Here is a 28,000-nt window from a genome sequence, read left to right on the forward strand (position 1 = left end):
GTGCGGTACCCCAAACAAAAGGCACATCCTTCTTTGTAAGCTCGTTGAGAGGTGCAGCAATGGTGCTGAAATCTCTCACAAAACGCCTATAGAATCCAGCGAGGCCAAGAAAACTCCTCACTTGTGTGACCGTTTTGGGCTGCGGCCAACTCTCAATAGTTTCAATCTTGGCTTTATCAACTTCAATTCCCTGTGGAGTAACAACATAGCCAAGAAAAGATACTCGGTCGGTGCAAAAGGTGCACTTCCCAAGGTTACCAAACAAACGTGCATCACGTAGAGCAATAAAAACAGCACGTAAATGTTCCAAATGTTCCTCCAAAGATCTGCTATAAATCAATATGTCATCAAAGTAAACTACCACAAATCGTCCAATGAAAGCACGTAAAACTTCGTTCATTAATCTCATGAAAGTACTAGGTGCATTAGTTAACCCAAAAGGCATGACTAACCACTCATATAATCCAAACTTAGTTTTAAATGCTATTTTCCATTCATCTCCCAATTTCATACGAATTTGATGGTAGCCACTACGCAAATCAACTTTGGAGAATATTGTAGAGCCACTCAATTCATCAAGCATATCATCTAGTCTAGGAATAGGATGACGATAACGAATAGTAATATTATTAATGCCTCTACAATCAACACACATACGTGATGTACCATCCTTTTTCGGCACTAGAATAATAGGAACAGCACAAGGACTAAGGGATTCGCGTATATAACCTTTGTCGAGAAGCTCTTGTACTTGACGCATAATCTCCTTCGTCTCCTCTGGATTGGTACGGTATGGTGCACGGTTTGGCAGTGAAGCACCGGGAATTAAGTCAATCTGATGCTCAATCCCTCGAATAGGCGGTAATCCCGGTGGCACGTCTTGTGGAAAGACGTCAGCAAACTCCTGCAAAATGTTAGTGACAGCAGGAGGCAAAGAGGAAGGCACGTCCTCGAATGAAAATAATGCCTCTTTGCACACAAAAGCATAGCAAACAGATTTGCTGAAATCTAGCTCATCAATATCAGATTTGGTGGCAAATAAACATGCACTTTTCAATTTAATTTCAGAAGCAACACTAGATGGTTTATTATTAGGATTCATTTGTTGCTCAAATTCTTTTGCCACAATCTGATTTTCACTCTTATCCGTCTCCTGTTTTGCTTTATTAGCTCTATTAATATCATCTTTCACAATGGAATCGGGAGTCATAGGAAGCAAAGTAATATTTTTATCCTTATGAACAAGAGTATAGTGATTGTTTCTACCATGGTGTACATAATTTTTATGAAATTGCCATGGTCTACCAAGTAATAAGGAACATGCTTGCATAGGAACCACATCACAATCAACATAATCAGCATATGTAGAGATACTAAAATGCACACGAACAGTACGTGTTACCTTAACCTTGCCGCTGTTGTTGAACCATTGGATGTAGTAAGGATGTGGATGTGGTCTTGTGGTGAGAGAAAGCTTCTCCACCATCTCCATGCTAGCCAAGTTGTTGCAGCTCCCTCCGTCTATTATGACGCGCACAGAACGTTCCTTCACAACTCCCTTGGTATGGAACAAATTGTGCCTCTGATTTTGCTCAGCTTGTGTGACCTGCACACTCAAAACACGTTGAGCAACTAAACATTCATACCTGTCAGCGTCTTCAGGAGCCATGTATTGCGTCTCATGATCAGAATCATCTCCACCATGTTCTTCACGTGTAATAAGAGCCAATGTCTCCTCATCATAGTCACTAGCGGACTCATATCCACCATCCGCAGTAGCAATCATCACACGCGGAGATTTGCATTCCCTCGCATAATGACCTCCTCCCTTACAACGACGACAAATAATATCACTTGTGTGCCCTGTTGATGCCATGGAAGAAGAAGAACGTTGTGCAGGCCCCGCAGGTGTGCTCTTGGCAGATAATGGTGGTTGTGCCTGTTTTCTTGTATCACGGCTGGAGGTGGCACCGGATGGAGGTGCTGGTGCAGTTGAAGTAGAAGATGCACGTGGTGTCCATGATGAAGGTCGGCCTGCAGAAAAGTTAGTTCGCCCCAATGCTTGTCGATCCTGCACTTCACGTTCAGCTTTACAAGCAAGATGGAATAAACGAGTGATATTAGTATACTCCTTATAGTCTAGAATGGTCTGAATCTCTCTATTTAATCCACCCAGAAAACGTGCAAGCATAGCTTCATTCTCCTCAACAATACCACATCTAATCATGCCAGTTTGTAATTCCTGATAATATTCTTGTCTCTCATAGCAGTTTTCAAAGCAGCGTAAACATGTAAAACTAGTGAAAGCACAAACAGCAGCAGCAACTCGTCTCTCCTCAGGATATTGTAAACATGTAAATCGTTGTTCAGTTGCTATGCGTACGCGATGGAATAAACTATGCATGTCTATTAACCACCCAGAAACGTTGATAATATGGTGGAACCCAACGCGTACGCATAGCAGTTTTCAAAGCAGCCCAAGTAGTTGGAATAGGATATAATCTACAATGTTCAGACCACCATACACATGCAAAACTAGTGAAAGCACAAACAGCAGCAGCAACTTGTCTCTCCTCAGGATATTGTAAACATGTAAATCGTTGTTCAGTTTCTAACTCCCAAGTAAGATATATATCAGGAACATATCTACCCTCAAATGGTGGAATATTCAATTTCAGTTTAGGAATATGGACATCATCTCGTACCTGAGGTGGTGGTGGTGCAGGCCTACCATTACGAATATATACCTGAGGTCGACCTGCTGGTGGTGGTGCTGGTGGCTGCTCGTAGATCTGATTTTGATCAACCTCATCCTCATAATCGCCCGCATACTCATCATCCTCCTGGGTACCAGCAACAGCAGTAGCAGGAGCCACAGAAGTATCAACAGCAGCACCAACAGTTTGGCCAAATGCAAGAGGAACACGGCTCGCTCGGCGAAGGTCTATTTCGCGACGTGGAGGTAGTCGTTGTTGTTGTTGTTGGAGAGGTGCGTTAGGTGCAGCGGGTGGTGGTGGTGGAAGACGCGCGAGCAATTCATTAAATCTGTTATCGAGCTTTGTTTCGAACGTCTTCTCAAGGCCAGTGATCTTCTCCATGGCCTCTTCAAAATTGTTCAGCACATCTTGCACCTGTTCAGTCATCATTTGCTGAAACTTATCATGAAGCTCCTTGTTTGATAAATTCTCCCAGTCAATCTCGTCGGCTTGTGATCCTGGCATGGTTAGCAGCAATAGAAACACATAAGAATATGATCCTACAGACTACTAAGAAGTGGTGGTGGTGTATCACAAATCCGTCAAGCAAATCTCAAATTCTTACCAGTTCTTACCCAGCAGCAGGCGGTGATCGGCAACCGTTGTAGTCAAAAACTCTCAAAGCTTGGATAGAGCGATTACCAGGGAGAGTCGAACACACGACGTAGATGTATGTGGAGCTGGGAAGGCTTATAGTATGGTAGCAAAAAGGGTCAGCAATAATCAATTCAGAGATGCAAAGTTGAATAAACGCTCAACGACGGTACTGTGCTGGTCCTAGGCTAGACTGTGCTAGAGACGCGAGCCTAGAACACCAACAAAATCACGGCGCGGCACGTAAACAAGGGAAAAGCACACTCTGAATTTTTTTTTTCGCTCTTTTTTTTTTGCGCTCTTTTTTTTTGCGAAAAATCACTATAATGGCGAGTGTCTCAAAACTCTTCCTAGCTCAAACGGACAGGATGGGCACGAAATTTTTTTCGGCCAATTTTTTTTTTTTCGACTGCCCGGACCCAAAAACTGGAAACGGGTCAAAAAAAACTTCCTATAATGGCACCTGTCTCAAAACACTCAGAAACACCTAAAAATAGGATAGCCAGAAATTTTTTCGAAAAATGCGTTTTCGAAAAATTTTGGGCCTAAACGGAGCGTGGCTACCCGACTTTTTTTTTTTCGAAACCTACTCCGGCAAGGAAACACGAATCGGAATCTAGATTGATCCCGAAAACAAACCTAATAAGCAAGGAACTCGGATTGGTGGTGGTATATGGCAGCGGTGGTAGTATTTGGATATGGATCGGTGGTGGTATATGGACACGGATTGGTGGTGGTATATGGATACGGATTCGGAGCGGTGGTGGTAGATGGCAAGGGCGATGATGATGGTGCGGCGGCGGCGTGACAACTTATGACCAGAACTCGAAACTCTAAAAGACTAGACTCTAAGACCAGCAACTAGACACGACGATGCAACCGCAAATTCAACAAAGCAAAACCCTAAAAAGATTATGCAAGGCTCAGATTGGTTCGGATATGATGAACTAACCCTAAATTTTTTTTGTGGCTTTTTCGTGGACTATAGGTATGAAGAACAGACTCGATCTAAACTACGAAAAACTGTAAAATCTCACCGAGCAACCTGGAAATCTGATACCACTTGATAGAGGCAAAGGTGTCCCGTCTTTCGATGAGATGGTGGATTTCGCTTTGGTGGAAGTCGACTTTGACGATCCGACTACGAACGTGCGAGGACGTCGCGCCTTAGCAATCGCTAAACCAACTCCGAGAGGTTATTGACCACGCCGGAGCACGATCAACCTGACCACGAGGGTCTGTTTCCTGCGAGCAAACGAAGAACAAGCAAGAAACTGAGATTGCAATCTGGATATTGCGAATATAAGATGAAAGCTTTATTGATCAAGGTGGGGTTCTGTGACGCCTTTGTCTGGTCGTTGAACACAAACGAAGTACGCGAAGTTGCAGCTATGGCGAACTTTTAATCTAAACAAAACCCAAAGTCTAAACGATGCCCTAAGGGCTGTATATATGGAGGAAGGGGGGGATTTCGTGGCCCTTGGTGGAGGGGTCCGAAATCAACCCTATCTCTTGTTTCCCCACACATACGGACTCTAAAAATAGCCTATACTTATGTATTTCGAAATTACATGGGCCTGGCCCAATAATAAGGTGACGCAGCACCTAAAATAGCCTCGGGACGAAATTTATGAAGTGGCGTCTTGTATATTTCGTCCAAGGCTTCATGCACCCATTATGGTGGCTTCAAAGTCCTGAAATCATCACTTGTAACTCCGTTCTTGTTTCCCTTGCGCATGCCATCATCTCCATGCTTGTTCTTGCTCCAATGTTCATCCTTCTCCAAGCTAGGCCCTTCATTTGTAAGCAAAACAAATGTATCCAATTTAGGCAGCATCATATTCTCATGAACATTAGAATCATTACCAAGAAACGAAAGTACCTGGTAATTTAGTTGGCGTGCACGAGCTCTAGTAATTGGTCCAGTATGTATAGCAGCAGGGGCTGTGGGTGTAACAATTGTATTGATGTCCTCATCACAGCCGGTGGTGGAAGACGCGCAAGCAGTTCATTAAATCTGTTATCGAGCTTTGTTTCGAACGTCTTCTCAAGGCCAGTGATCTTCTCCATGGCCTCTTCAAAATTGTTCAGCACATCTTGTACCTGTTCAGTCATCATTTGCTGAAACTTATCATGAAGCTCCTTGTTCGATAAGTTCTCCCAGTCAATCTCGTCGGCTTGTGATCCTGGCATGGTTAGCAGCAATAGAAACACACAAGAATATGATCCTACAGACTACTAAGAAGTGGTGGTGGTGTATCACAAATCCGTCAAGCAAATCTCAAATTCTTACCAGTTCTTACCCAGCAGCAGGCGGTGATCGGCAACCGTTGTAGTCAAAAACTCTCAAAGCTTGGATAGAGCGATTACCAGGGAGAGTCAAAACACACGACGTAGATGTATGTGGAGCTGGGAAGGCTTATAGTATGGTAGCAAAAAGGGTCAGCAATAATCAATTCAGAGATGCAAAGTTGAATAAACGCTCAACGACGGTACTGTGCTGGTCCTAGGCTAGACTGTGCTAGAGACGCGAGCCTAGAACACCAACAAAATCACGGCGCGGCACGTAAACAAGGGAAAAGCACACTCTGAATTTTTTTTTTCGCTCTTTTTTTTTTGCGCTCTTTTTTTTTGCGCTGCTTTTTTTTTGCGAAAAATCACTATAATGGCGAGTGTCTCAAAACTCTTCCTAGCTCAAACGGACAGGATGGGCACGAAATTTTTTTCGACCAATTTTTTTTTTCGACTGCCCGGACCCAAAAACTGGAAACGGGTCAAAAAAAACTTCCTATAATGGCACCTGTCTCAAAACACTCAGAAACACCTAAAAATAGGATAGCCAAATTTTTTTTCGAAAAATGCGTTTTCGAAAAATTTTGGGCCTAAACGGAGCGTGGCTACCCGACTCTTTTTTTTTCCGAAACCTACTCCGGCAAGGAAACACGAATCGGAATCTAGATTGATCCCGAAAACAAACCTAATAAGCAAGGAACTCGGATTGGTGGTGGATATATGGTGGTGGTATATGACAGCGGTGGTAGTATTTGGATATGGATCGGTGGTGGTATATGGACACGGATTGGTGGTGGTATATGGATACGGATTCGGAGCGGTGGTGGTAGATGGCAGGGGCGATGATGATGGTGCGGCGACGGCGTGACAACTTGTGAACAGAACTCGAAACTCTAAAAGACTAGACGCTAAGACCAGCAACTGAACACGACGATGCAACCGCAAATTCAACAAAGCAAATACAGAAAAGATTATGCAAGGCTCAGATTGGTTCGGATGGGATGAACTAACCCTAATTTTTTTTGGCTTTTTCGTGGACTATAGGTATGAAGAACAGACTCGATCTAAACTACGAAAAACTGTAAAATCTCACCGAGCAACCTGGAAATCTGATACCACTTGATAGAGGCAAAGGTGTCCCGTCTTTCGATGAGATGATGGATATCGCTTTGGTGGCAGTCGACTTTGACGATCCGACTACGAACGTGCGAGGACGTCGCGCCTTAGCAATCGCTGAACCAACTCCGAGAGGTTATTGACCACGCCGGAGCACGATCAACCTGACCACGAGGGTCTGTTTCCTGCGAGCAAACGAAGAACAAGCAAGAAACTGAGATTGCAATCTGGATATTGCGAATATAAGATGAAAGCTTTATTGATCAAGGTGGGGTTCTGTGACGCCTTTGTCTGGTCGTTGAACACAAACGAAGTACGCGAAGTTGCAGCTATGGCGAACTTTTAATCTAAACAAAACACAAAGTCTAAACGATGCCCTAAGGGCTGTATATATGGAGGAAGAGGGGGGAATTTCGTGGCCCTTGGTGGAGGGGTCCGAAATCAACCCTATCTCTTGTTTCCCCACACATACGGACTCTAAAAATAGCCTATACTTATGTATTTCGAAATTACATGGGCCTGGCCCAATAATAAGGTGACGCAGCACCTAAAATAGCCTCGGAACGAAATTTATGAAGTGGCATCTTGTATATTTCGTCCAAGGCTTCATGCACCCATTATGGTGGCTTCAAAGTCCTGAAATCATCACTTGTAACTCCGTTCTTGTTCTTGCTCCAATGTTCATCCTTCTCCAAGCTAGGCCCTTCATTTGTAAGCAAAACAAATGTATCCAATTTAGGCAGCATCATATTCTCATGAACATTAGAATCATTACCAAGAAACGAAAGTACCTGGTAGTTTAGTTGGCGTGCACGAGCTCTAGTAATTGGTCCAGTATGTATAGCAGCAGGGGCTGTGGGTGTAACAATTGTATTGATGTCCTCATCATCACATTTGGGGCAGGTTTGGGTATAAGCTTCTCGCAAACCAGAGCTTCTCTCACAATAAGCCTGATGGTTTCGGTAGGGAACATGCCACCTTGGGGGACGAAACAATATCTGTTGCCTCTTCTTACTTTCAAATTTGTTTTGGTGTCAACGTAGAACAACAGGAGTGTTGTGTCAATTTTGGGGATTTTTCGGGGTTCGCTTGGAATTTTTTATACATTAACTAAGTTTTCTATGCATTCATGTGCATAATTCAAATTTGGACTACATGCACATGCTCCGGTGCATATAAATTGGTTCAAAATTGAAATGTGTGTCCTTGGTTACATGATTAAGTCTCATGCAAGAAATGAGAATGAATGTCAAACACCTTGCCACCGTCCCTCGGCCGCTAACATTGAGATATATGGTTCTTAAATTCTAGTAAATAGAAAACGCATCTAAAATTTATGAAACTTGACATGCTAGCATGGAACGACATCAACATGTAGTGGTAAAAATATTGTCCCATTTGGGACAGGTTGGGGTATATAAGCTTCTCACAAACCAGACCTTCTCACAACAAGCCTCATGGTTACGGTAGGGAATGTTTCACCTTTCTGGACGAAACGATATTTGTTGCCTCTTCTTGATTTCAATTTTTTTACTAGTGTCAACATAGAACAACATGAGTGTTGTGTTAATTTTAGGAATTTTTCGGGGCTTGTTTGGACATTTTTATACATTAACTGAGTTTTCAATGCATTTATGTGCATAATTCAAATTTGAACTACAAGCACATGCTCTAATGCATATAAATTAGTTGAAAATTCAAATATGTGTCCTTGGTTGCATGCTTAGGTCCCATGCAAGAAATGGGAGTGAATGTCAAACACCCTGCCACCGTCACTCGGCCGCAAACATTGAGATACCTGGTTTTTAAATTCTAGTAAATGCAAAAGTCATCTGAAATTCATGAAACCTGGCATGCTATCATGGAGCGGCATCAACATGCCGTGGTAAATTTTTTGTCCTATTTGGGGCAGGTTTGGGTATAATCGTCTCATAAACCAGAGTTTCTCACAACAAGCCTGATGGTTTCGGTAGGGATGTTTCACCTTTGGGGACGAAACGATATCCATTGCCTCTTCTTGATTTCCCATTTTCTCCAGTGTCAACATAGAACAACATGAGTGTTGTGTTAATTTTTGGAATTTTTGGGGGTTCATTTGGACTTTTTATACACTAACTGGGTTTTCTAGGCATTTTATGTGCATAATTCAAATTTGAACTACATGCACATGCTCCAGTGCATATAAATTGGTTGAAAAATCAAATCTGTGTCCTTGGGTGCATGCTTAGGTCCAAGAAATGAGAATGAATTTCAAACACCAGGGCACTGTTGATTGCCGGCAAAGTATTGGGATACTTTGTTTTTAAATTCTAGTAAATCCAAAACTCGTATGAAATTCATGAAACTTGGCATGCTATCATGGAGTGGCATCAACATGTCGTGGTTAAAATTTTGTCCCATTTGGGGCAGTTTTGGACATAAGCTTCTCACAAACGAGAGCTTCTCAGAACAAGCCCGATGGTTTCGGTAGGGAACGTGCCACCTTTGGGGATGAAACGATATCCATTGCCTCTTATTGCTTTGAAATTTTTTTTCTAGTGTCAATATAGAACAACATGAGTGTTGTGTTAAATTTTGAAACTTTTTGGGGTTCGTTTGGACATTTTTATACATTAACTGGGTTTTCTAGGCATTTTATGTGCATAATTCAAATTTGAACTACATACACATGCTCCAGTGCATATAAATTGATTGAAAATCAAATATGTGTTCTTGGGTGCATGCTTAGGTCCCATGCAAGAAATGGGAATGAACTTCAAACATTAGGGCACTGTTGATTGCCGGCAAAACATTGGGATACTTTGTTTTAAAATTCTAGTAAATTCAAAACTCATCTGAAATTCATGAAATTTGGCATGCTATCATGGAATGGCGCCCGACATGTTGTGGTATTTTTCGTGTCCATTTTGAGAGAAGGCGCACTCGAATAACAGCCAACAAAGGCATTTTGAAAAAATAGCTGCCTCTTTAATATCTCAAACGTTTGTATAATTCAAATTGTGTGTGTTCTATTAACCATTCATGTGACACCACGTGTCTTGGTTTAAATGGCTATAGGAGGTGTCGTGTAGACAGCTGCTTGACTAAATGGGAGACGTGTGAGCGGAGTCCAGTGCGCAGGCTGACCAAGAGGCGTGCAAGCCGTCCTCTAATGCGTAGGCTCACCGGGAAGCGTGCGAGCCGTACGCTGTGCAGGCTCACTGGGAAGCGAGCCCTTTGACTTTCATGGTTGCTCGCCTTCCTCTCCATTAATGGCGCCCGAGCCGCTGTTTAATACGGGCGGCCTTACTATTCACCTCCCATTCCCCTCCCTCCCGCAGACCTCCACCAACGCCATGGCGCAGAATGATCATCTGTCACTAGTCTTCAAGTCTGGTGAAGTCGACTTCGAGATGGAGGAGATAGAAAATAAGGAGGAATGGGTCCTCATGGACATGGCCCTGAACGAGCTGTCAGCGGCTGTTGCTGCCCCCGCTCCCATCCCAGCTCCCATCCCCGCGCCCGCACCAGCGACCATCCTTGTAGCATTGATGGGCTGGTCGCCGAGCACTATCGCAGAGCTGGAAGCCGCGGGCGTCAGCGAGGTCTCCGCGGACCCGCACGAGCTCATGTACATGCCAGCGCCAGCGCCCGTGTCTGTGACCGTGCGCGCCCTTGCACTCACCGCGGCGCCGGACCCCGTGCGTTTGGCTGCACCCGCCGCGCCCGTGCCCGTGTGCGTCCCTCCACCCACCGCGGCGCCTGATATGTCTTCAATGTATCTATAATTTTTTATTGTTCCATGCTATTATATTATCTGTTTTATATGCATTAATATGCTATTTTATATGATTTTTGGGACTAACCTATTAACCTAGAGCCCAGTGCCAGTTTCTGTTTTTTTCCTTATTTTAGAGTTTTGCAGAAAAGGAATACCAAACAGAGTCCAAATGGAATAAAACTTCCACAATGATTTTTCTTGGACCAGAAGACACCAAGGAGACTTGGAGTGCAATTCAGAAGAGCCTCGAGGCGGCCACAAGGGTGGAGGGCACGCCCAGGGGGGGTGGGGTGCGCCCCCCGACCTTGCGGGCCCCTCATAGCTCTCCTGACCTAATTCTTCCTCCTATATATACTCTTATACACCAAAAACATTCAGGGGAGCCACGAAACCACTTTTCCACTGCCACAACCTTCTGTACCCGTGAGATCCCATCATGGGCCTTTTCCAGCATCCTGCCGGAGGGGGAATCGTTCATGGAGGGTTTCTACATCAACGCCATTGCCTCTCCGATGAAGCGTGAGTAGTTTACTTCAGACCTACGGGTCCATAGCTAGTAGCTAGATGGCTTCTTCTCTCTCTTTGATTCTCAATACAAAGTTCTCCTCGATGTTCTTGGAGATCTATTCGATGCAATACTCTTTTGCGGTGTGTTTGCCCAGATCCGATGAATTGTGGATTTATGATCAGTTTATCTATGAATATTATTTGAATCTCCTCTGAATTCTTATATGCATGATTTGATATCTTTGCAAGTCTCTTCGAACTACAATTTAGTTTGGCCAACTAGATTGGTTTTTCTTGCAATGGGAGAAGTGCTTAGCTTTGGGTTCAATCTTGCGGTGCTCGACCCTAGTGACAGAAGGGGAACCGACACGTATTGTATTGTTGCCATCGAGGATAAAAAATGGGGTTTTCATCATATTGCTTGAGTTAATCCCGCTACATCATGTCATCTTGCTTAATGTGTTACTTTGTTCTTATGAACTTAATACTCTAGATGCAGGCAGGAGTCGGGCGATGTGTGGAGTAATAGTAGTAGATGCAAAATCCTTTAGGTCTACTTGACACAGACGTGATGCCTATATTCATGATCATTGCCTTAGATATCGTCATAACTTTGCGCTTTTCTATCAGTAATTTGTTCACCCACCGTAATAACTTCTATTTTGAGAGAAGCCTCTAGTGAAACCTATGGCCCCCGGGTCTATTTTACATCATGTTAGTTTCCCGTCAAGTTGCCAATTTTTGTCGCTGCTCCCTTACTTTGCAATCTTTTACTTTCCGTTCCATAAACTAAAAATATCAAAAATATTAATTTACCTTTTATCCATCTCTATCAGATCTCACTTTGTGAATAACCATGAAGGGATTGGCAACCCCTTTGTCGCGTTGGTTGCAAGTTGGTGTTTGTTTGTGCAGGTATTCGGTGGCTTGTTGCATAGTCTCCTACTGGATTGATACCTTGGTTCTCAAAACTGAGGAAAATACTTACGTTACTTTGCTGCATCACCCTTTCCTTTTCAAGGAAAAAACCAATACAAGCTCAAGAGGTAGCAGCGTCGGTCCCCGTGCGTTTGGCTGCACCCCGCGCGCTCGTGCGCACGCCCCCCTCGGCGGCACGGGACGCCGCCGCCGACCGCTACCTCTCAGTGGCGCCAGTTGCTGTCCTCCCGCGCCCCGCCCGTCGATCGCGCGACAACATGATGTTTGATTTACAAGTGAAGAACATTCTGTGCTACCTTGGAGACTTCAACAACAGCGTCCCGGAGGACGAGAATGACAACGATGGTGCGACACGCCGCCTCCGCCACCACCGGAGATAGTTTTTTGGGGTTTAATATTGTATCTTGAATTCTCGATCATATGAATATAAATTCGAAGTGTGACTGGATGAAAGATATGGTTTGAACGAACTTGCGTCTTTCTCTCTTAATGTACAGACTTATCAAACGATTTTCTTTTGAAAATAAGTCAATGGTTTTTAAATATAAACACTCATCGCAAACATTTTAGTTACAACACCCGTATGCAAACCGACAGCTTCCCTAGGAAGCCAAGGAGAAATGTGTCGAGCAGGATTTGTACAGCTCTTGATTGCAAACGTTTTAGTTAGAACACTCGTATGGAAACTGACAGCTTACCCAGGAAGCCAAGAGAAAATGTGCCAAGCAGGATTTGTGCATCCCTTCAACGCAAATGGTTATTTTGGATGACTTGTGTGCAACCACGTATAAACAATTTGGTAAGATTTGCATCTGTCATATTGGGTATGTTGTCATTTGTCAAACTGGAAAGACTGACATTTATTGATCTAGTAACATTGCCATTTGTCAACCTTGTAACACTGCGATTTGTCAAAATATGTAGCTAAAAATCACTAGCACTATCAAATTTTTGCAACTAAAATCACCAACACTATTCATATGGACACCAATACAAAGTGACATTGTACTTTTTTGTCAAATTTGAGACCAATTTTGATGTAATCTTTATCTAATTACATACAGGAGATTATTAATAATTGGGAACCAATATCCCAAATGGATTATTTATTTGAACCGTGAGCGTTAGACCAACGATGGATACGTGCCATGCTTCGGTTAAGCAATAAAGCGGCAACATTAATCACCCAAATAGAAAAATAATATACGTGCCGCCACGCGACCCGTGTGCCGTGCGAGCAGGCGTGAGTTGACGGGACGCGGATGCAAATGTACCATTCATTACATACAACAAGTCATCAACACACAACAACAACAAGGATACATGTTCGATTATAGATTATTTCCAACAAAATATTCTAGTAAATACTAAATTTTTTCTCACACAACAAATAACAAAGCGATGAAATGAACTCCAGTTCAACCAATCCTCGGCATTGGAAACGCTTGCTTTGAACCATAACTGATTCTCTAGGAAGGGCCAGCTATTGTCAATCTCGAGACCAATGCAGGACTAATCATCCAGGATGAAGCGGCCTATATCAGGACGCATATTGTGATAGCCAGGTTAGGGAACCACAGCAATGTCCGAGGTATAGATACAGTTGCTTTTCATAAATGGTAGTAACGTTGTGTCAACGACAGCTGGATCGCCTTTCACCATCATTGGATAGTTTTGTCCAAGGAAGAGCGAGTTTTCTCCAAGACTATCAATACTGAACCAGGGAGAAGGTGTTGGCGCTAGCACGGTAGTATCCACCCGAATACCCTACAACGGATGTTGGAATAGGTCTGGAGAGTGCGACGATGGGAGACAACACCTGCTTCGTTAGTAACATCAGCAGTGCCCTGTATACATAATACATACAAGACGAGGTGATCCGTCCGAATAAGTTGCCAGGCGCCACTGAGTATATAGATCCTGCTCGTCCTCATGCTCGTGATCATCATCATTGTCATCTTCCCCTTGGTTATAAAATTTTTCAAGTATAGGTGGTGGAATGTTCACAGGACCTTGGAAACACAAAAATGTTAACTAGTAAAGGGAAACTAGCTAACCCGCATGCATGTGGATGAAATAATTATCATTATGGGGGAAGACAAACGTATCGAAACCATAAGAATTCCATGCAAAAATAGTGCCTCGAGTGGTGGCAGCAAACACAAGACCCTCGTATTGAATTGCATCACAGTACTCATCCGTGTACAAAAATTGATTTTTGAGCAATATCCATCAAGGCGTGGAAGTAAGGACGGCAATAAGCTTGTAGAAGATAGCAACAACTTCATAGTTCTTGTAATCCCAGGAGTGGTTGGGAACTCGACAAATTGCTATCTTTCGTAGACGACAGTCACCATGATCGTATTTGATCGTACGTAGATCATTTGTGTGCTCAACCTTAGGGCAGTCTGTGATTTTTGGAAGTGGAACCTAGTGATGAGTGTACACATTTACAAGTTCTCACTCGCAGTTATACCCAATATAAACAACCCAATCTCCATTTGCGCCTGCCCAAGCCTTACCCTCAAGCGATGGCATCTTAACATCACACGTATCATTATCAAGTGGCATCAACTTGCACAAGACGACGCTTCCGTCGTCCCCATGCCGGCGACCAGCGTCATGGCAAAGAAGATAGGGGAGATCAAACCGCTCCTGAACCCTTGGGTTCTTTGCAATGATGTTATTTGTTGAGTCGAGAATGGACTTGAAGGAACCTGTCGTGCTAGCCGAGGTGATGACGTCGAACCGATCAATGAGTTCCTCCACCACGTCATCTTTTAGATCGGGGCAAGAATAACGGGGTCGTTTCCGGTCTGTTCCCTCCATGGATAAGACGATCAAACAATGGCAGAAGGAAGGGTGAAGGAAAATGGAGGGAGGAAGAGCATGCGGCAGTAGTTCCAAATCGAGAGAGAAAGACAAAGAGGCGGTGGACGGTTGCCACAGTACAAGAAGAGGCTAGTGGGGAGCGAACGGTTGCCACAGAGGTCACACACTGACGACAGAGCCGAGTGAATCGCATGCCGTATATCGCACATACCTTGATCTGGCTGACCGTTTCTTTTGTGTTGTCTAATCACAAATAGTTCATCCGAGTGAACCGTATGCTGTATATCGCACACACCTTCATCTGGCTGCCCGTTTCTTTTGTTCCTCCTCATTGCAAACAGTTAATTGAACTGAACCGTATGCCCTACATCGCACACACAACAAAAATCCGAATCGTGCGTTTTGCACCTTTTTTGACGGGTTTTTTACACCATCGTTTGCGATTATTGCATTGCACACAGTTTTGTCGAAGGGTCTCTGGTCATAGCGTCGCATTAGCAGCATCCTGCAGTAGTGAAGTGATTGCCTACTTTCAAATTCAAAACATGTGATTTTTAAATTAGGGATTACACTGCACATGGTTTGCGAAAGCGAAACGTCTGCGGCAGACGTGGATATCAGATACATTTCTAGGATTCACTACGTGTGCGATCAATCTCTACTGCATACACGACCAACCGAGAAAAAACGTGTGTGATTAGCAACAACTTTGCACATAGTTCTATCTTATTAAATGTTTGTGACAGTCATCTTATCACACATGTTTCACAATTATGGACTGTTTGTGATGTTGTGCGCATCGCAAACGTTTGGTCATAGAAGAACGCGTGCGATAGGTTGGTCATCCAACGCAGGTACAATGGATGAATCATGTGGGATGTATTCAAGCTTCGCATACAGTTTTATAGCGACAAATGTGTGCGCTGTTACATGAAATCACATACAGTCGAGGAAAGTAAATGTGTGTGATTATCTACTTGTATAATCATGAACCGTTTGTGATGGGTCATGATGAGGACATGACTACCTTGGATATGACCAAAAATATTGCATATATGCATATTTGTCAAGTGATTTCTAGTGCAAACTATTCAATAATCTATTTATGTTATCCAGAACAAAAATACTTCACACACTTTTGTGTTTTGTCTAATTGCAGGTGTATGGGACATTTGTACAATCCACATATGAAGATAAGGAAGAAAGAGATGTTTATTTGCTGTCCAAAAAGTTCTCTCACGTCACTTTTGGCCCAAGAGAAGATAGAGTCCAGGTCTCTCACGTTCTGGATTCAGATTCGGACTGCACAGACACACCTGACTCAAAACGCACACAAGTTTTTAATACGGACTCCGAATTGGGTGATTATTTTTTTGTTGGAAACTAGATTTCGTGCACTTTCCAACCCAATTGGAATCACCTTCAAATTCGTCCGGAGCGTTGAGTTGTGGACGAAACAATCTGATGCTGCAGCAGAATCCGAGTCAAACTACAAGTCCAAAGGTGTTACATCACCTCCACTTGGGCCCATTGGCCTTGTACGACCTAGATTTAGTTTTAGGCTGCCTTGGGACGTCCTCCCACCTCCTTGGCCGCCACCCCTTGCTCCTATATAAGTAGATCCATCTAGTAGCTTTTCCTTGGGATTTGTTTAGTTAAAAGTTAGCCATTGCAACTTCGTGTACTTCATTTGTGTCCAACGACCAGACCAAGACCGCTTACGGATCCCCACCTTTATCTATCAATACTTCATATATACTCGCAATATTCAGATTGCTTTTATCATATTCTTGCTTGTTCTTCGATTGCTTGCAGGAATAGACCTTCGTGGTCAGGTTGATCGTGTTCCGGAGTGGTCAATAACCTCTCGGAGTTGGTTTAGCGATTGCTAAGGCAGAACGTCGTTGCACATTTGTAGTCGGATCGTCAAAGTCGTCTCCACCAAATCGATAGTTATCATCTCATCGAAAGACCGGGACACCCCGCCTCTATCAGGTCATGCATCGTAAACATAGCATCACAGAATACCGACTGCGATGGCAATTCGAGCACAAATGAGTTGCAAGGTTGGAGCGTTTCGGATATTCGAGATATCAGAAACAGTTTAGTAGGGACAACTGTATGCAACAAGGCTGCCTATCCTCAACGGTTTTTGGGTCGTGTGGAAAGGACCCCCTATCGCAATCATTCACTTGGCGACGGTTCGAAGCGCCGTCGCGGAAAGGGGTTAAAAACCGTTTGCATAGCACCTCGATGTCCAGTGCATCCGTGAAGCTCCGACAATACATGTGTATACACACTGGTGGAGTGTCAAGTAATATACCTTCCTTAAAGGGGTCAAATGAACACGTGTAAAGTAGATGATCCATCTTTAGGTATGTGAAGTAGATGTCACACATGTTACTTGCTGAACAGACTCTTAACATGATGATGTCTGTATAATGCTCCGCATCAATGGACCATAAAAAACCAAAGACACGTGTCAATTAAACAGATCACTTACATTCAACACTTGAAACGCTTGAGGTTGAGGCTAGCTTAGCCACTTTAATATATGTGTGTCTATATATATGGAGATTGACTATTCGTCATTCTGGGTGAGGAATAGTTATTCTTCACCCTCTTTATTTTAATATCAATGCATCGTAATTTTATGTTTCGTAAATTTTATCTTATTTGCGATGTAAAAAGAGAATGTAAGAAAAAATATAATTACCGTAAATAATATTTTACGTTATGTAGAATTACAAATGTAAAAATATAGTGTAAAATATACATAAAATGTAACTTTTCTAGTTTTATGACCTACCCTTTTTCTTATGCCAAGTTTTATGCAGTGAATTGATACGAATGTAATTATTTGTATTTTAAATGTAATTAATTTATGAAATGACTGTAATATTATCTCGGATGAAAAATAACTTATTCCGTACCCTGAATAATGAATAGACTTTCAATTTTAATGCAGTCCTAAACAAAATCCACATGTCTTGTAGCCCTGTAATTTTAAGTACTTTGACCAGGCAAATATGTAATCTAACACCATTCTCAACCTACTCCCTCCGTTTCAAATTATTCGTCGTGTTTTTAGTTTAAATTTAAACTAAAATCATGAGGAGTAATTTGGAACAGGGAGTACAACCGATCAAGCTTCGCTTTATTTTTCTCTTAATAAAACAAAAGAAACCATCGTCGCTCTTGTGGAAAACCAAAAGGGAAAAGAAAAAGGAAACCCACTTCTTCTCCAGTCCACCTCCTGCTGCGAGAGCACTACGGAGACACAACCGAAGCAAAGCTTGCTTCTCCCCGCAGCAATACAGCGCAGGACAACGAATCCAAAAGGGAAGGGAATAGCCGAGACGGAGAGCAAGAGGAACAGCGAGAGGAGCGCGGGGTGGTAGGACGGAGGCGGAGGAGAAAGTGGCGAAACCCTAGAATTCCCACCCATCCCCACGGTGAGGGTCCACTGGGGCTGCGCTCGGATCTGCCTCGACGCTCGCGCTTACGGCGGGGGAGATCGGAGGACGACGACGCTGGTGAGTTGGGCTCAGGGCGGCCGATTCTTGCTGCAGGTGTTGGAATGTGGCTGGGGTGGAATGGCGATCCGAACTGCTGCTGTCTTTTTTTTGGAAGCGTCATACCGCGCTGGTGTCGTTGATTTGGTTCTTTATTTGGTTTTGTGTGCGTGAATGGGGATACTTGAGTGCAGTGGTTGAGAGGTGGAATGCGGGGACGTGGGGGTAAGATTTATCCCTAATTGGTGGATTTTTGATGATTCCTGTTTTTTTTTGTTCATACTACTAGCTTGTTAGATCCAGTTTGGCGGTTTTAGGTGTGAAATGTGGCAAATTTCAGCCAATTATTATCCATAATTTGTTCCTGCTGGCGTTCTTGTGCCCAGTTCCACGGAATTTGTGGTTATTGAATGGGACAACTACTCTGGCAACCACTCTTATTGTGTATTGAGCTTGCTTGCTGTGTCCTTTTTTAGTTGAACTTTAATTTGTGTGTTTTATCGGTTGTTAGATTCTTTTTTAGTTGATGAAATTTATGTTTGCTCTGTTTGGCTTTGATCTCTTGTTTTTTACTCCTTGTTGATTTAGGGCTGGTCATCCTGGATCTATATGTGCATGGCTGATGCAATTTCATGTTTTGGGTGATGGAGTGGTGCTAAATTGTTGAATTTCTGTTTAACTTTTGCTTTTTTGATCACTGTTTTTGTTTTCTTTTGAATTTTACTAAATACTGTACTTTTTAGGTCTTATGTCTTGACTAATTGTTGATACCGTGTTGCAGATGCTGGGTGTAATTGGTATCTTCTCGATATTAGTATTATTACCCTTCATAAAAAAAGAAGTCTTGTTGTTTGTTCACTCGTTGCATACAATAGGTGTGTTTTAGATTGAAGAATAGCAACGTTAGTTTTTGCCCCTCTTTTGGTTCTTTGCTTTCCCATACATTTTATTTTGAAGGAATCCCTCTCCGTGTTGCTGATGCTTTCATCCAGAGATGTGCGATTAAGCAGGCTGGGTTCTTGTGTGGGCGAAACTGCAGGTCCAACTTTTGGGTGCTTTTAGTACCTTTTTAGTTGGCTCGTTCTTTTTGAAGTATGATAGCTTTGTTGTTTTAATTGGTTGATAGTTTCATTCGACAATATGATGGATTGTTTATTTTTGACAATTCATGATGAAATCAGCATGCCTATTTTCTTCTTTGCTGGTTACATGTCTTGTGCTACCATAGCTACCATTTTCCCTTCTCTTTTGGTGCAAATTTGGTTTATTTAGTTATTGAATAACACTGCTCTATATTGCAGCTTGGGCTATGGTTTGGACCTGATGTCTGAGAAGGAGCATAGAAGCACTTGCAGAGATTAAGAAGCCATAAAAGATGCCACATTCACCCTCAAGGAGGAGATCTCCTTCAAGGGAGTCTGCTCACAGGAGGGTCAACGATTTCGGGAATGCACTGCCTGCTAAACCAAAGGATGATGAGCTCACATTATTCGCTGATATGCAGAAAACTGAGATTGAGAACTTCTTACTGGAACCATCCGAGGATTTTGATGAATCTATCTGTAATGCTCATAGACACCCTCCTCCTTTATACAATAATATGGTTATATTTTTATTTTCGCTATACCTCTTTGTTTATTTTTGTAATGAGGCACTATTAATACTTACTTATTTTATTCATGTCTACCAGCAAAATTGAGCTTTTTCCCAGATGTTAAGCTTGGTATCAATGTCCCAGCACGAGGGGAAAGCCATGATTTGCTTAAGGTGGATGGTGATAAAAACGATTATGAGTGGTATGGACACTTAATAGCGCATGTTGCTTTGCTTTCTTTTAATTAATATATGGTTGATGTAGCCTTGTGCTGGTCATGAACATCTGCTTGATATATTTGGGAGATTAGCTGTTCTATTGCTTATTTTGCCATCTGCTCTGCCCAATACATTTATTGGAAGCTAGCCCTAACTAATCTGGCTAGTGGCTAGCCATCTAACTTCAAGAAGATTGACTAAAACAACTCTGTGTGCATGTGACAAGGAAACTAATATCAATCAAGTTGCAGTTATGGTTTCACAATATCCACACTTTGTGTCTAGTGTCTTGATAATTAGCTAGCGGACTTAATGAAGAGAAAATTACATAAAATAGCAATCATCGATCATGTGCGCAGTAGGTGGTAGCTCAAAGTCGATGATCAGTGGGCATTTCAGCCATGGTTCTGTAGTTGTAGCCATGCAATACTTGTGAGAATTAGTTGTTTTGTATACTAGATGAAATGTGTCACATCATGAGGAACTCTTTAGCCTCATTTTTGTCGGGTGTAATTTGTCCTTTATGCCATCTCTTGGTTCAATTTAAGGTTGATATGATTGCACACATTATAATGCTTCAATGGGCTACAAGTTTTGTAATAACGAGGTATTTTTTTTCATCTTTGATTTGTTGTGAGTTTGTGTCCTCTACTTGTGGTATTGCTTCAAGATAGCATGGTATTCTAATTCATTAGTCAATTGCAAAAAACGCTGAAAATATTTTGATAACCTCTTCTTCAGTTGTCTCAACATCATATATCTGCATAAAGGCATTTTCAGTGATAAATGCCTGTATATTTCAATGAACGAAATATTTTTTACTATTATCATGGCCATATTTTATTTATCCTTTTTTAAGCTACATTGGACCCTGATTTGTTGTTTAAATTCCATGCACCATGGTATTATTCCTCATCTCCATTCAACATTTCAGTTTGACCTCTAAACAATCCATTGTCATAACAATTGAGTCAACCTAAACTCTTCACTTATTTGTAAGGTATGCAGATTTTCCTTAATTTTATAAGTAAAAAAAGAATGTGTACTGTTGTGGACATTAGTATGTTGCTTTAAACCAGCATCAGATGCATTGCGCGGGTCGGCCAACAAGATTCAACAGTCGGCTTGGGAAGAGTTCTGAAAGGAGATAACTTCAAGTGGGAAAGATGAGTTAGAAATAGAATTAGGAAAGCTTAGTTCGGAACAGTAACAATTGGGAAAGTATGGTTCAGATACTCGTATTAGAGGGTTTCATAGTTAGAGTACAACACCTTGACTTCATTGTAGTCCCTCCGGTTCACCAATAAGTAGAGTTTTGGATATTGACACGGTCTTCAGGATGCAGCTTTGACCACTAATTTATACTGTATTGTATATACTCCCTCCGTCCCAAAATTCTTGTCTTAGATTTTTCTAAATACGGATGTATCAAGTCACGTTTTACTATTAGACACATCCGTATCTAGACAAATCTAAGATAAGAATTTTGGGACGGAGGGGGTATAATCCACAAAAGTATAATATTGTATTTTGGATTTTTTTTGTAAACAAACCTATACATATGGTTTTCAAATTTCCAATCCAAATAGGTAAAATCATATTGGCAGTCAAAGTTTAAAAGTTTAACGGAAGGTCACTTATCTGTGACCTGGAGGGAGCATCTCCTAAGGCCTTCCACAGGGTATGCCCCAACCGGTGCCAAATCAACTTTTGGGGCATTTGGCTCCGGTGCCATACACTGCCCAGCCGATGCCAGATAAAAAACAACCAGATAAAAAAAAATCAGGGAACCGGAGTACCTAGTTGTCCATGCAATAAAGTATTTGGAGTGCTAGGCTGCTCTGATGTGAGGTGGAAAATTGGCTGGGTCAAGTCCCTTTATGCATGTGCGGGTCCAGCATTTTTACAAGCTGCAAACACACACTGCTAGAGCGGTGCTAAAATAATTTCTCAGGGCATCACAGATGAGGTGGCAACATTTTGACGTATGAGGGCACCGATTACATTGTGGTCGGCCTAAGGTTCAATAATGAAACTAAGCAGACTAGCACCTCCGGCATATTATTAAGAGGACAATGAGATACACTATTTTATTATTTGCCTAGCAGTATAAATCAACGAGATTTAGTCTGCTCCATGGGTCATACGCAGGTAGGCACGGAGATGCGACTCTGCTCCCACCCTACATAGGGCTATGACCCACTCATTGTGGCTCATGAGGTTTTCGACGATGAACATGTGGAAATAAACGCTTGCTTAATCATCCTGTAGTTTGTATTCGAGTCATATGTACATAAGAAAACTGCATACAGAAGGTATAATTAATGATTAACCATTCTTGATGAATGTTGCAATTTAAAACTGCTATAACTAATACAGTTCTTTGGTGTGCTTCAGAGCATTGTGCTTTTTCAAGCCTGGCCTGAAATCCGGCCCAGTCTGGGGTATGCCCAGGTTTAGTGTGCAGTGACTTCATAATAGTTATTCAGGCATCCATGTCTGTGGAATAACTAAATATTCCATTCAATGTTTCTCGTAAGTACAAAGTTGTTGGCTAAAGGCTTGAACGAAGGTCGCTGTTTGCTACAGTAGTAAGATGACACATTGCAGAATGACAATCTAAGAACATAATAATACCTTTCGTGTTTAAAGTAGGGCAGAGCTGGTAGAAACGTTCAGTTCAGGTGAACCCAATGAAATTCGTCAAACACTCATAAAATTAGTCTTTAACACTGCTCATTAGTGGAAGATTGCACCATAACCAGCAGAGGTAAACCCAATGATTTTCTCCTCCAGCTTCGCCCCTGGTTTAAAACAGGTTAACAAATGCCCTATTTATATATTGCTTTAGATGGGTAACCACAATACGAATTACTCATGTTTTTGGATTATCATTTCTCAGAATTTTAGCATAGACTTGAGCATAATATGGTGCTGTGATGTTTCTTACAATTATTTTAATTACTTTAAACATCTTTGGCTCAGATTATACTTCTTACACTTACCATATGCAAATCTTGCATGTGTAAATGATTTGATCGCGTTCTACCTTCTCAATTAATAGGCTGTTGACTCCTCCAGAGACTCCACTTTTCCGTTCGTTAGATGACGAAGAAGAACGGTCTGTTGGCCAGGCTTCCAGGGGTAGGGCTCAGAGTAAGGCCATGCAAATCTCGAGGCCATCCATGGTATGTGTGCCATAGTTTTTGCTCTTGAATTCTTAATGCGGGCTTGCAAGAAATACCCACCCGTTTTGTTATCTATTGTCCATACACAGATGGATAATGCTCAAAGGTCTAGCAGAAGCAGTGCAAGCCCAAATAGGCTTAGCCTGTCACCACACTCTATGGCAAGGACAAAATCGCCTATTTCAGCTTCTCGTGCTAGCCCACCACTTTCTGTTCAACCACCAACGCCATCGCGAAGACCTTCAACTCCTCCAGCTGCTAAGATATTGACACTTCCACAAAGGTCTGCAAGTCCAGTCTCTAGAAGGATGAGTACTGGTTCAAGTGGCTCACCATTAAATGGGACAAGGGGAGCCTCTCCAGTTAAAACTAATCACAGATCTTCTTCCCCAAAACCTCAAGGATGGCAGTCCAATGATCCTGCTTTCTCTTATAATGCACCTCCAAACCTTCGTACATCTCTACCAGATCGTTCGGTATCCCGTTCAAGGGGTGGATCCCCTACATCTTTCAGTGGACTAGATACAGGTTCAAGAGGTCGAAGGCAATCAATGTCTCCTACTCCAACTAGAAGAGCCAGTTCATCACATAGCATTGAACGAGATCGATTCAGCACACACAGCAAAGCTTCTGCAACATCGTCTGGTGATGATGATCTGGACTCAATGCAGTCTATATCTATTGGCTATTCCAGCAGCCCAGCTGTAAAAAAGAGCTTGGCAGTGATGAAGACGAGAAGTATTGCATCATCAAAGAAGCTGTCCAAGAATTTTTCCCCTATCTCAGCCCCAAAATGGTCATTTGATTCTGCTGTTTGGTTGATGGTAAGTGTTGTCCTGTTTTCCCCTAAAAAAGTGTTGTCCTGTTTTTTAGTAGGATGATGGATTGTAAATTTGAATAGCATATTTAACAATTTATTCATTCAGTTATTCAGTTACACTGGTTTAATCCCTTTTTACTTTCTTAGCGGTTGCGGCTTCCCATTTGGAGGAATCCAGGGGCTTCTGTAAATTTCTTTTGTTATACTTTGACAAGGAAACAACGGTTACACCAACTGTATTTAGTGGTCAAGTGCTTTGGACGGATGCCTTTATGAATTAACAGTCACATAATGGCTTAAAAGAAATCGTTGGTTGAAAAAAACATTTGTTTATCCTGAATATTTGGTTTGCAAATGCTCCTGCTCCATTGACTAGGTTCTTTTACCTTTTGTGACTAAGTTGCTTAACTCATGGAATGTGTTCATTCAATCAGATATTGTATGATACAGTAACTTGCTCTCTTATCCTTTCTTCGACAAATTAGTATAGCTTATTCTGCCAAAAATAATTACTTCTTGGTTGTCTGTTGTTTATTTGCGTGATGCGTCCAATGTGCTTTTACTGCAAGTTGAGACCTTACTATTCTTTAGTGTGTTCCAGATTTTCTCAGATTGCGACTAAGATGAGAAATGTGTTCTTACTTTTCTAGGATCATCGGAAAGGTCCTCAAGATAGGTTCCGGCCACTTCTATCAAGTGTCCCTGCCACCACATTTGGTGCTGGCAAAATAAATAATGTGCACAAGCCTATGTTCTCACACAATTCCTCTATGACAACTAGCAGTAATGCAAGCTCTGAGCACGGTGCCACTTTTGGCCCTTATGTGGAAAGCGACCAAGAGCAACAGGATCTTATTGGTGAATGGGAAGCAGATGACGGCCTTCGAGTTCATGAGGACATATTTATGTTTGATAAGCTGGATGAGTTGAATGAAGAAACCAGTTTCAATAAGAACACAAAATATGTAGAAGATTCGCCCATCCAAGTAAAATACGTGAAGAGTGATAAACATGACTTTGATATGGAAAGATGGGCAGCTAATCAAACGGCATATGATGGTGCAAATAGTTCTCAGGTTGGACATGGTGAAATGGCTACTTGCAGTAGATGTGGGATGTCTTTCAATGTGATAGATTTGGATGGAAAAGGTGACTCTTGCGAAGAATGCTGTTCAAAGGTTGGAGGATTTTCTGCAGACCGTATGTTATGGACTTCAGAAGCACATCAACATGATAATAAAATTGTAAATTCTGGGCCTTACGCTGAATCTGAACCTTCTATGGCCCCAGATAGTGTAGACTACAGCAAACATGCATCTCTTGGTCATCAAACAGTGAACAATGAACCTTCAGCGGATTGTACAGAAAAATGTCCTCCAGGCCAGTCGATGGTGGATACAGACGAGGACATGCTGCTGGGGCAGGAAGTAGTGAATCATGAGGAGAATATGAGGCCCTATCATGTATCTGACTCGTTGCTGGAAAAGGAAGATGATATTTCATTTAGTCGATCTAGCGTAAGTAATCATCAACAAACAGAACCAACATCAGAGGAGCATGGCCCTTATGGAGGCCAAATGGATAGTTGCAATCATGGATTACCCCCATGCCTTAGCGAGTCAAACTGCCAACATAATGAAGCTGTATCTGAAACTGCATTTGGTGATAATTCTCATCAACTGGGATCAAATATACATCCGTTTCCAAAGGTTGAAAGTGCTGAAGGTGCTGGGATATCGGTACTCTTACACCAGAAATCAAGCAGAAACAAATGGCCGGTCATGGAAGGGAGGGCTCTAGCTGCTGCTAATATTGTTTGTTCTGAACCATATTATACAAGAGATGGTATAAATATGATGAAACGTAGCTTTGGACGTGACAGCTCTTCAGCTTCTTCCATTGATTTAGGATCTTCAAGGCAATCAGATGCACGCTTTGAGCGCCATAGTAGCAGTAAGAAGGGTGACTTCGAGAAAGCTCAACTAAGTAGTACTATGAGTCATCAAAGCATAGCTTCGGTGTCAGACATGTCATTTAGTGGTTCTTCAGCTTCACTTTGCCATCAGAGTGATGCGATTGAAGACACTTGTTCCCGAATTGACACTTTGGAAAGCAGTGCTTCAAGAACTGTGGTTTCCACCGGAGAAGATGGCTCTAGTAAGGATGCTTTGTCAAATGCTCTTGAGTGTTTGTCTACTGCACGGCCTATTGTCAATCATGACATCCATGTTGACTTGAACTCCTCGAGCTTTGATAGGTCGAGTGAGACAGAAGATGTAATTAGTATGGGTAGGATGGCTAACAACGATCACTCCAGCACTAATATGTGTTTGTCAGAGATGGAAGAGCCAATTAATGTTCAAGAATCTTCAGCTGCCGAGGGAAGTTGCATGCTAAAAACAGATGAAGATGCTTCTGGTACCGTTCAGTGCTGTTTAGCTGGCACTCCAGAATATCCAAGTGAGGAGAACTTAGATAACCTTATAATGCAGTCTCAGTCTGAAGCAGTTCAGGATTCAATTGAGGAACACATCTTGGATGATTGTTGTGTTTCTGCCATCTCAGAGGAAGATGTGTTGGTTTCTAGGACAGGAACTAGCATAATAGAACTTCCCAACGATGGTATGTATTTGGGCTGTTCTAATTTTCATTTAACTTAATCAAGTTTCTGAAATTCTTTTTTTTCTCAGAACTCATGTTTATCCTTTATTCATCGATTGTGTGCTGTGTCCTTCTCATCTTTCTGAGAATCATTTTTAGTTGGTCTTTCTGAGAGTCGTCTTTAGTTGTCCTGAAGACGAGAGCATGGTCTCTGGCATGCATGTTTGATTATTACTTTATGCATATGTCAGGAAAACATAGAAAATGTGTAGTATAAGGAAAAGAAAGTCCTGAGTGATAGTTCTAATACTCCTTCCGTTCCAAATTACTCGTTGCAGAAATGGATGTATCTAGAACAAAAATACATCTAGATACATCCATACCTACGACAAGTAATTTGGAACGGAGGGAGTAGTAGTTTTACGATAGAAAAATCAGTATGTTTTGGTGCATGCATTTTGGTCTGGAGAAGAAACATAATGGATAAATGAGCGACTGGAAATATTAGCGAGATGAGGTTTATACATTCTTCACATCCAATATGCTGTTGCATTTATGATACCAGTCTCTAGGTACAGTTGGCGTTTTCTTTTAGACATAACGTATGACTCTTCTTGTGTTCTTCACTGAATATTTGTTCCGTGTGAGTGAATATATATATTTAACCTAATCATTCTCTCTACCTTGCAGAAAAATCACCTCAGGCAGTAGAAGGGTCGAGGAAACAGATTCAGAGGTGCTTTACTTTAGAAGAAGCTACTGATACAATTCTCCTGTGTAGTTCTATCGTTCATGATCTGGCATACAAGGCAGCAACAATTGCACTGGAGCACGAGCAAGAATCAGAACGCCCTCGACCAACTGTTACCATCATAGGGAAATCCATTCGAGACGAGGATGGTTTCCTTAAGCTGCCCCACAGAAGAACCCCAAATCGTAAGGTTAAAAGGAAAAGATTGGAAGGTGAAACAACAACCATCACAGAAACCGCTGAAAAAGAATCTGTCGTCGAAGATCCTTCACCTGTACGTTCTGCTTCAGGAATCACAAGGGCATCTGATAATATGAAGCCTCCAAAGTTGGAATCCAAGTGCAACTGTGTAATTATGTAAGTTACTTCAGGCAAACCATCCAGTATGCCAAAGAGACATGGGATATACACGCACGCAAAACCACTACTTTGCGCCAGCCTGCTTCAAATCGCTATCAGCAACGGATAGAGTTCCACACGTGTCTCTAGATTATTTTTCAACGATAGTGCATTCTGT

General features: G+C 42.1%; 1 protein-coding gene across 1 annotated transcript; it reads left to right on the forward strand.

The window, feature by feature from the left end:
- The first annotated feature begins 18,029 nt into the window (after positions 1–18,029).
- On the forward strand, positions 18,030–27,994 carry LOC123173008 (uncharacterized). The gene is made up of 7 exons (XM_044589876.1): positions 18,030–18,332; positions 19,613–19,873; positions 20,002–20,107; positions 23,188–23,311; positions 23,401–24,135; positions 24,782–26,753; positions 27,423–27,994. Exons 2-7 carry the CDS (start codon positions 19,687–19,689, stop codon positions 27,842–27,844), a joined length of 3,546 nt encoding a protein of 1,181 aa, XP_044445811.1. The 5' UTR covers positions 18,030–18,332; positions 19,613–19,686; the 3' UTR covers positions 27,845–27,994.
- Positions 27,995–28,000: the final 6 nt, after the last annotated feature.

This window comes from Triticum aestivum, unplaced genomic scaffold (genome assembly GCF_018294505.1).
Source record: "Triticum aestivum cultivar Chinese Spring unplaced genomic scaffold, IWGSC CS RefSeq v2.1 scaffold43507, whole genome shotgun sequence".
NCBI classification, from domain to species: Eukaryota; Viridiplantae; Streptophyta; class Magnoliopsida; order Poales; family Poaceae; genus Triticum; species Triticum aestivum.

Excerpts from the sequence above, each read along its gene's own strand:
- LOC123173008 (XM_044589876.1), top strand. The coding sequence starts at position 19,687 with ATGCCACATTCACCCTCAAGGAGGAGATCTCCTTCAAGGGAGTCTGCT. Across the intron at positions 19,874-20,001 it reads GGATTTTGATGAATCTATCT|CAAAATTGAGCTTTTTCCCA; the intron begins GTAATGCTCATA and ends CATGTCTACCAG. Across the intron at positions 20,108-23,187 it reads GATAAAAACGATTATGAGTG|GCTGTTGACTCCTCCAGAGA; the intron begins GTATGGACACTT and ends CTCAATTAATAG.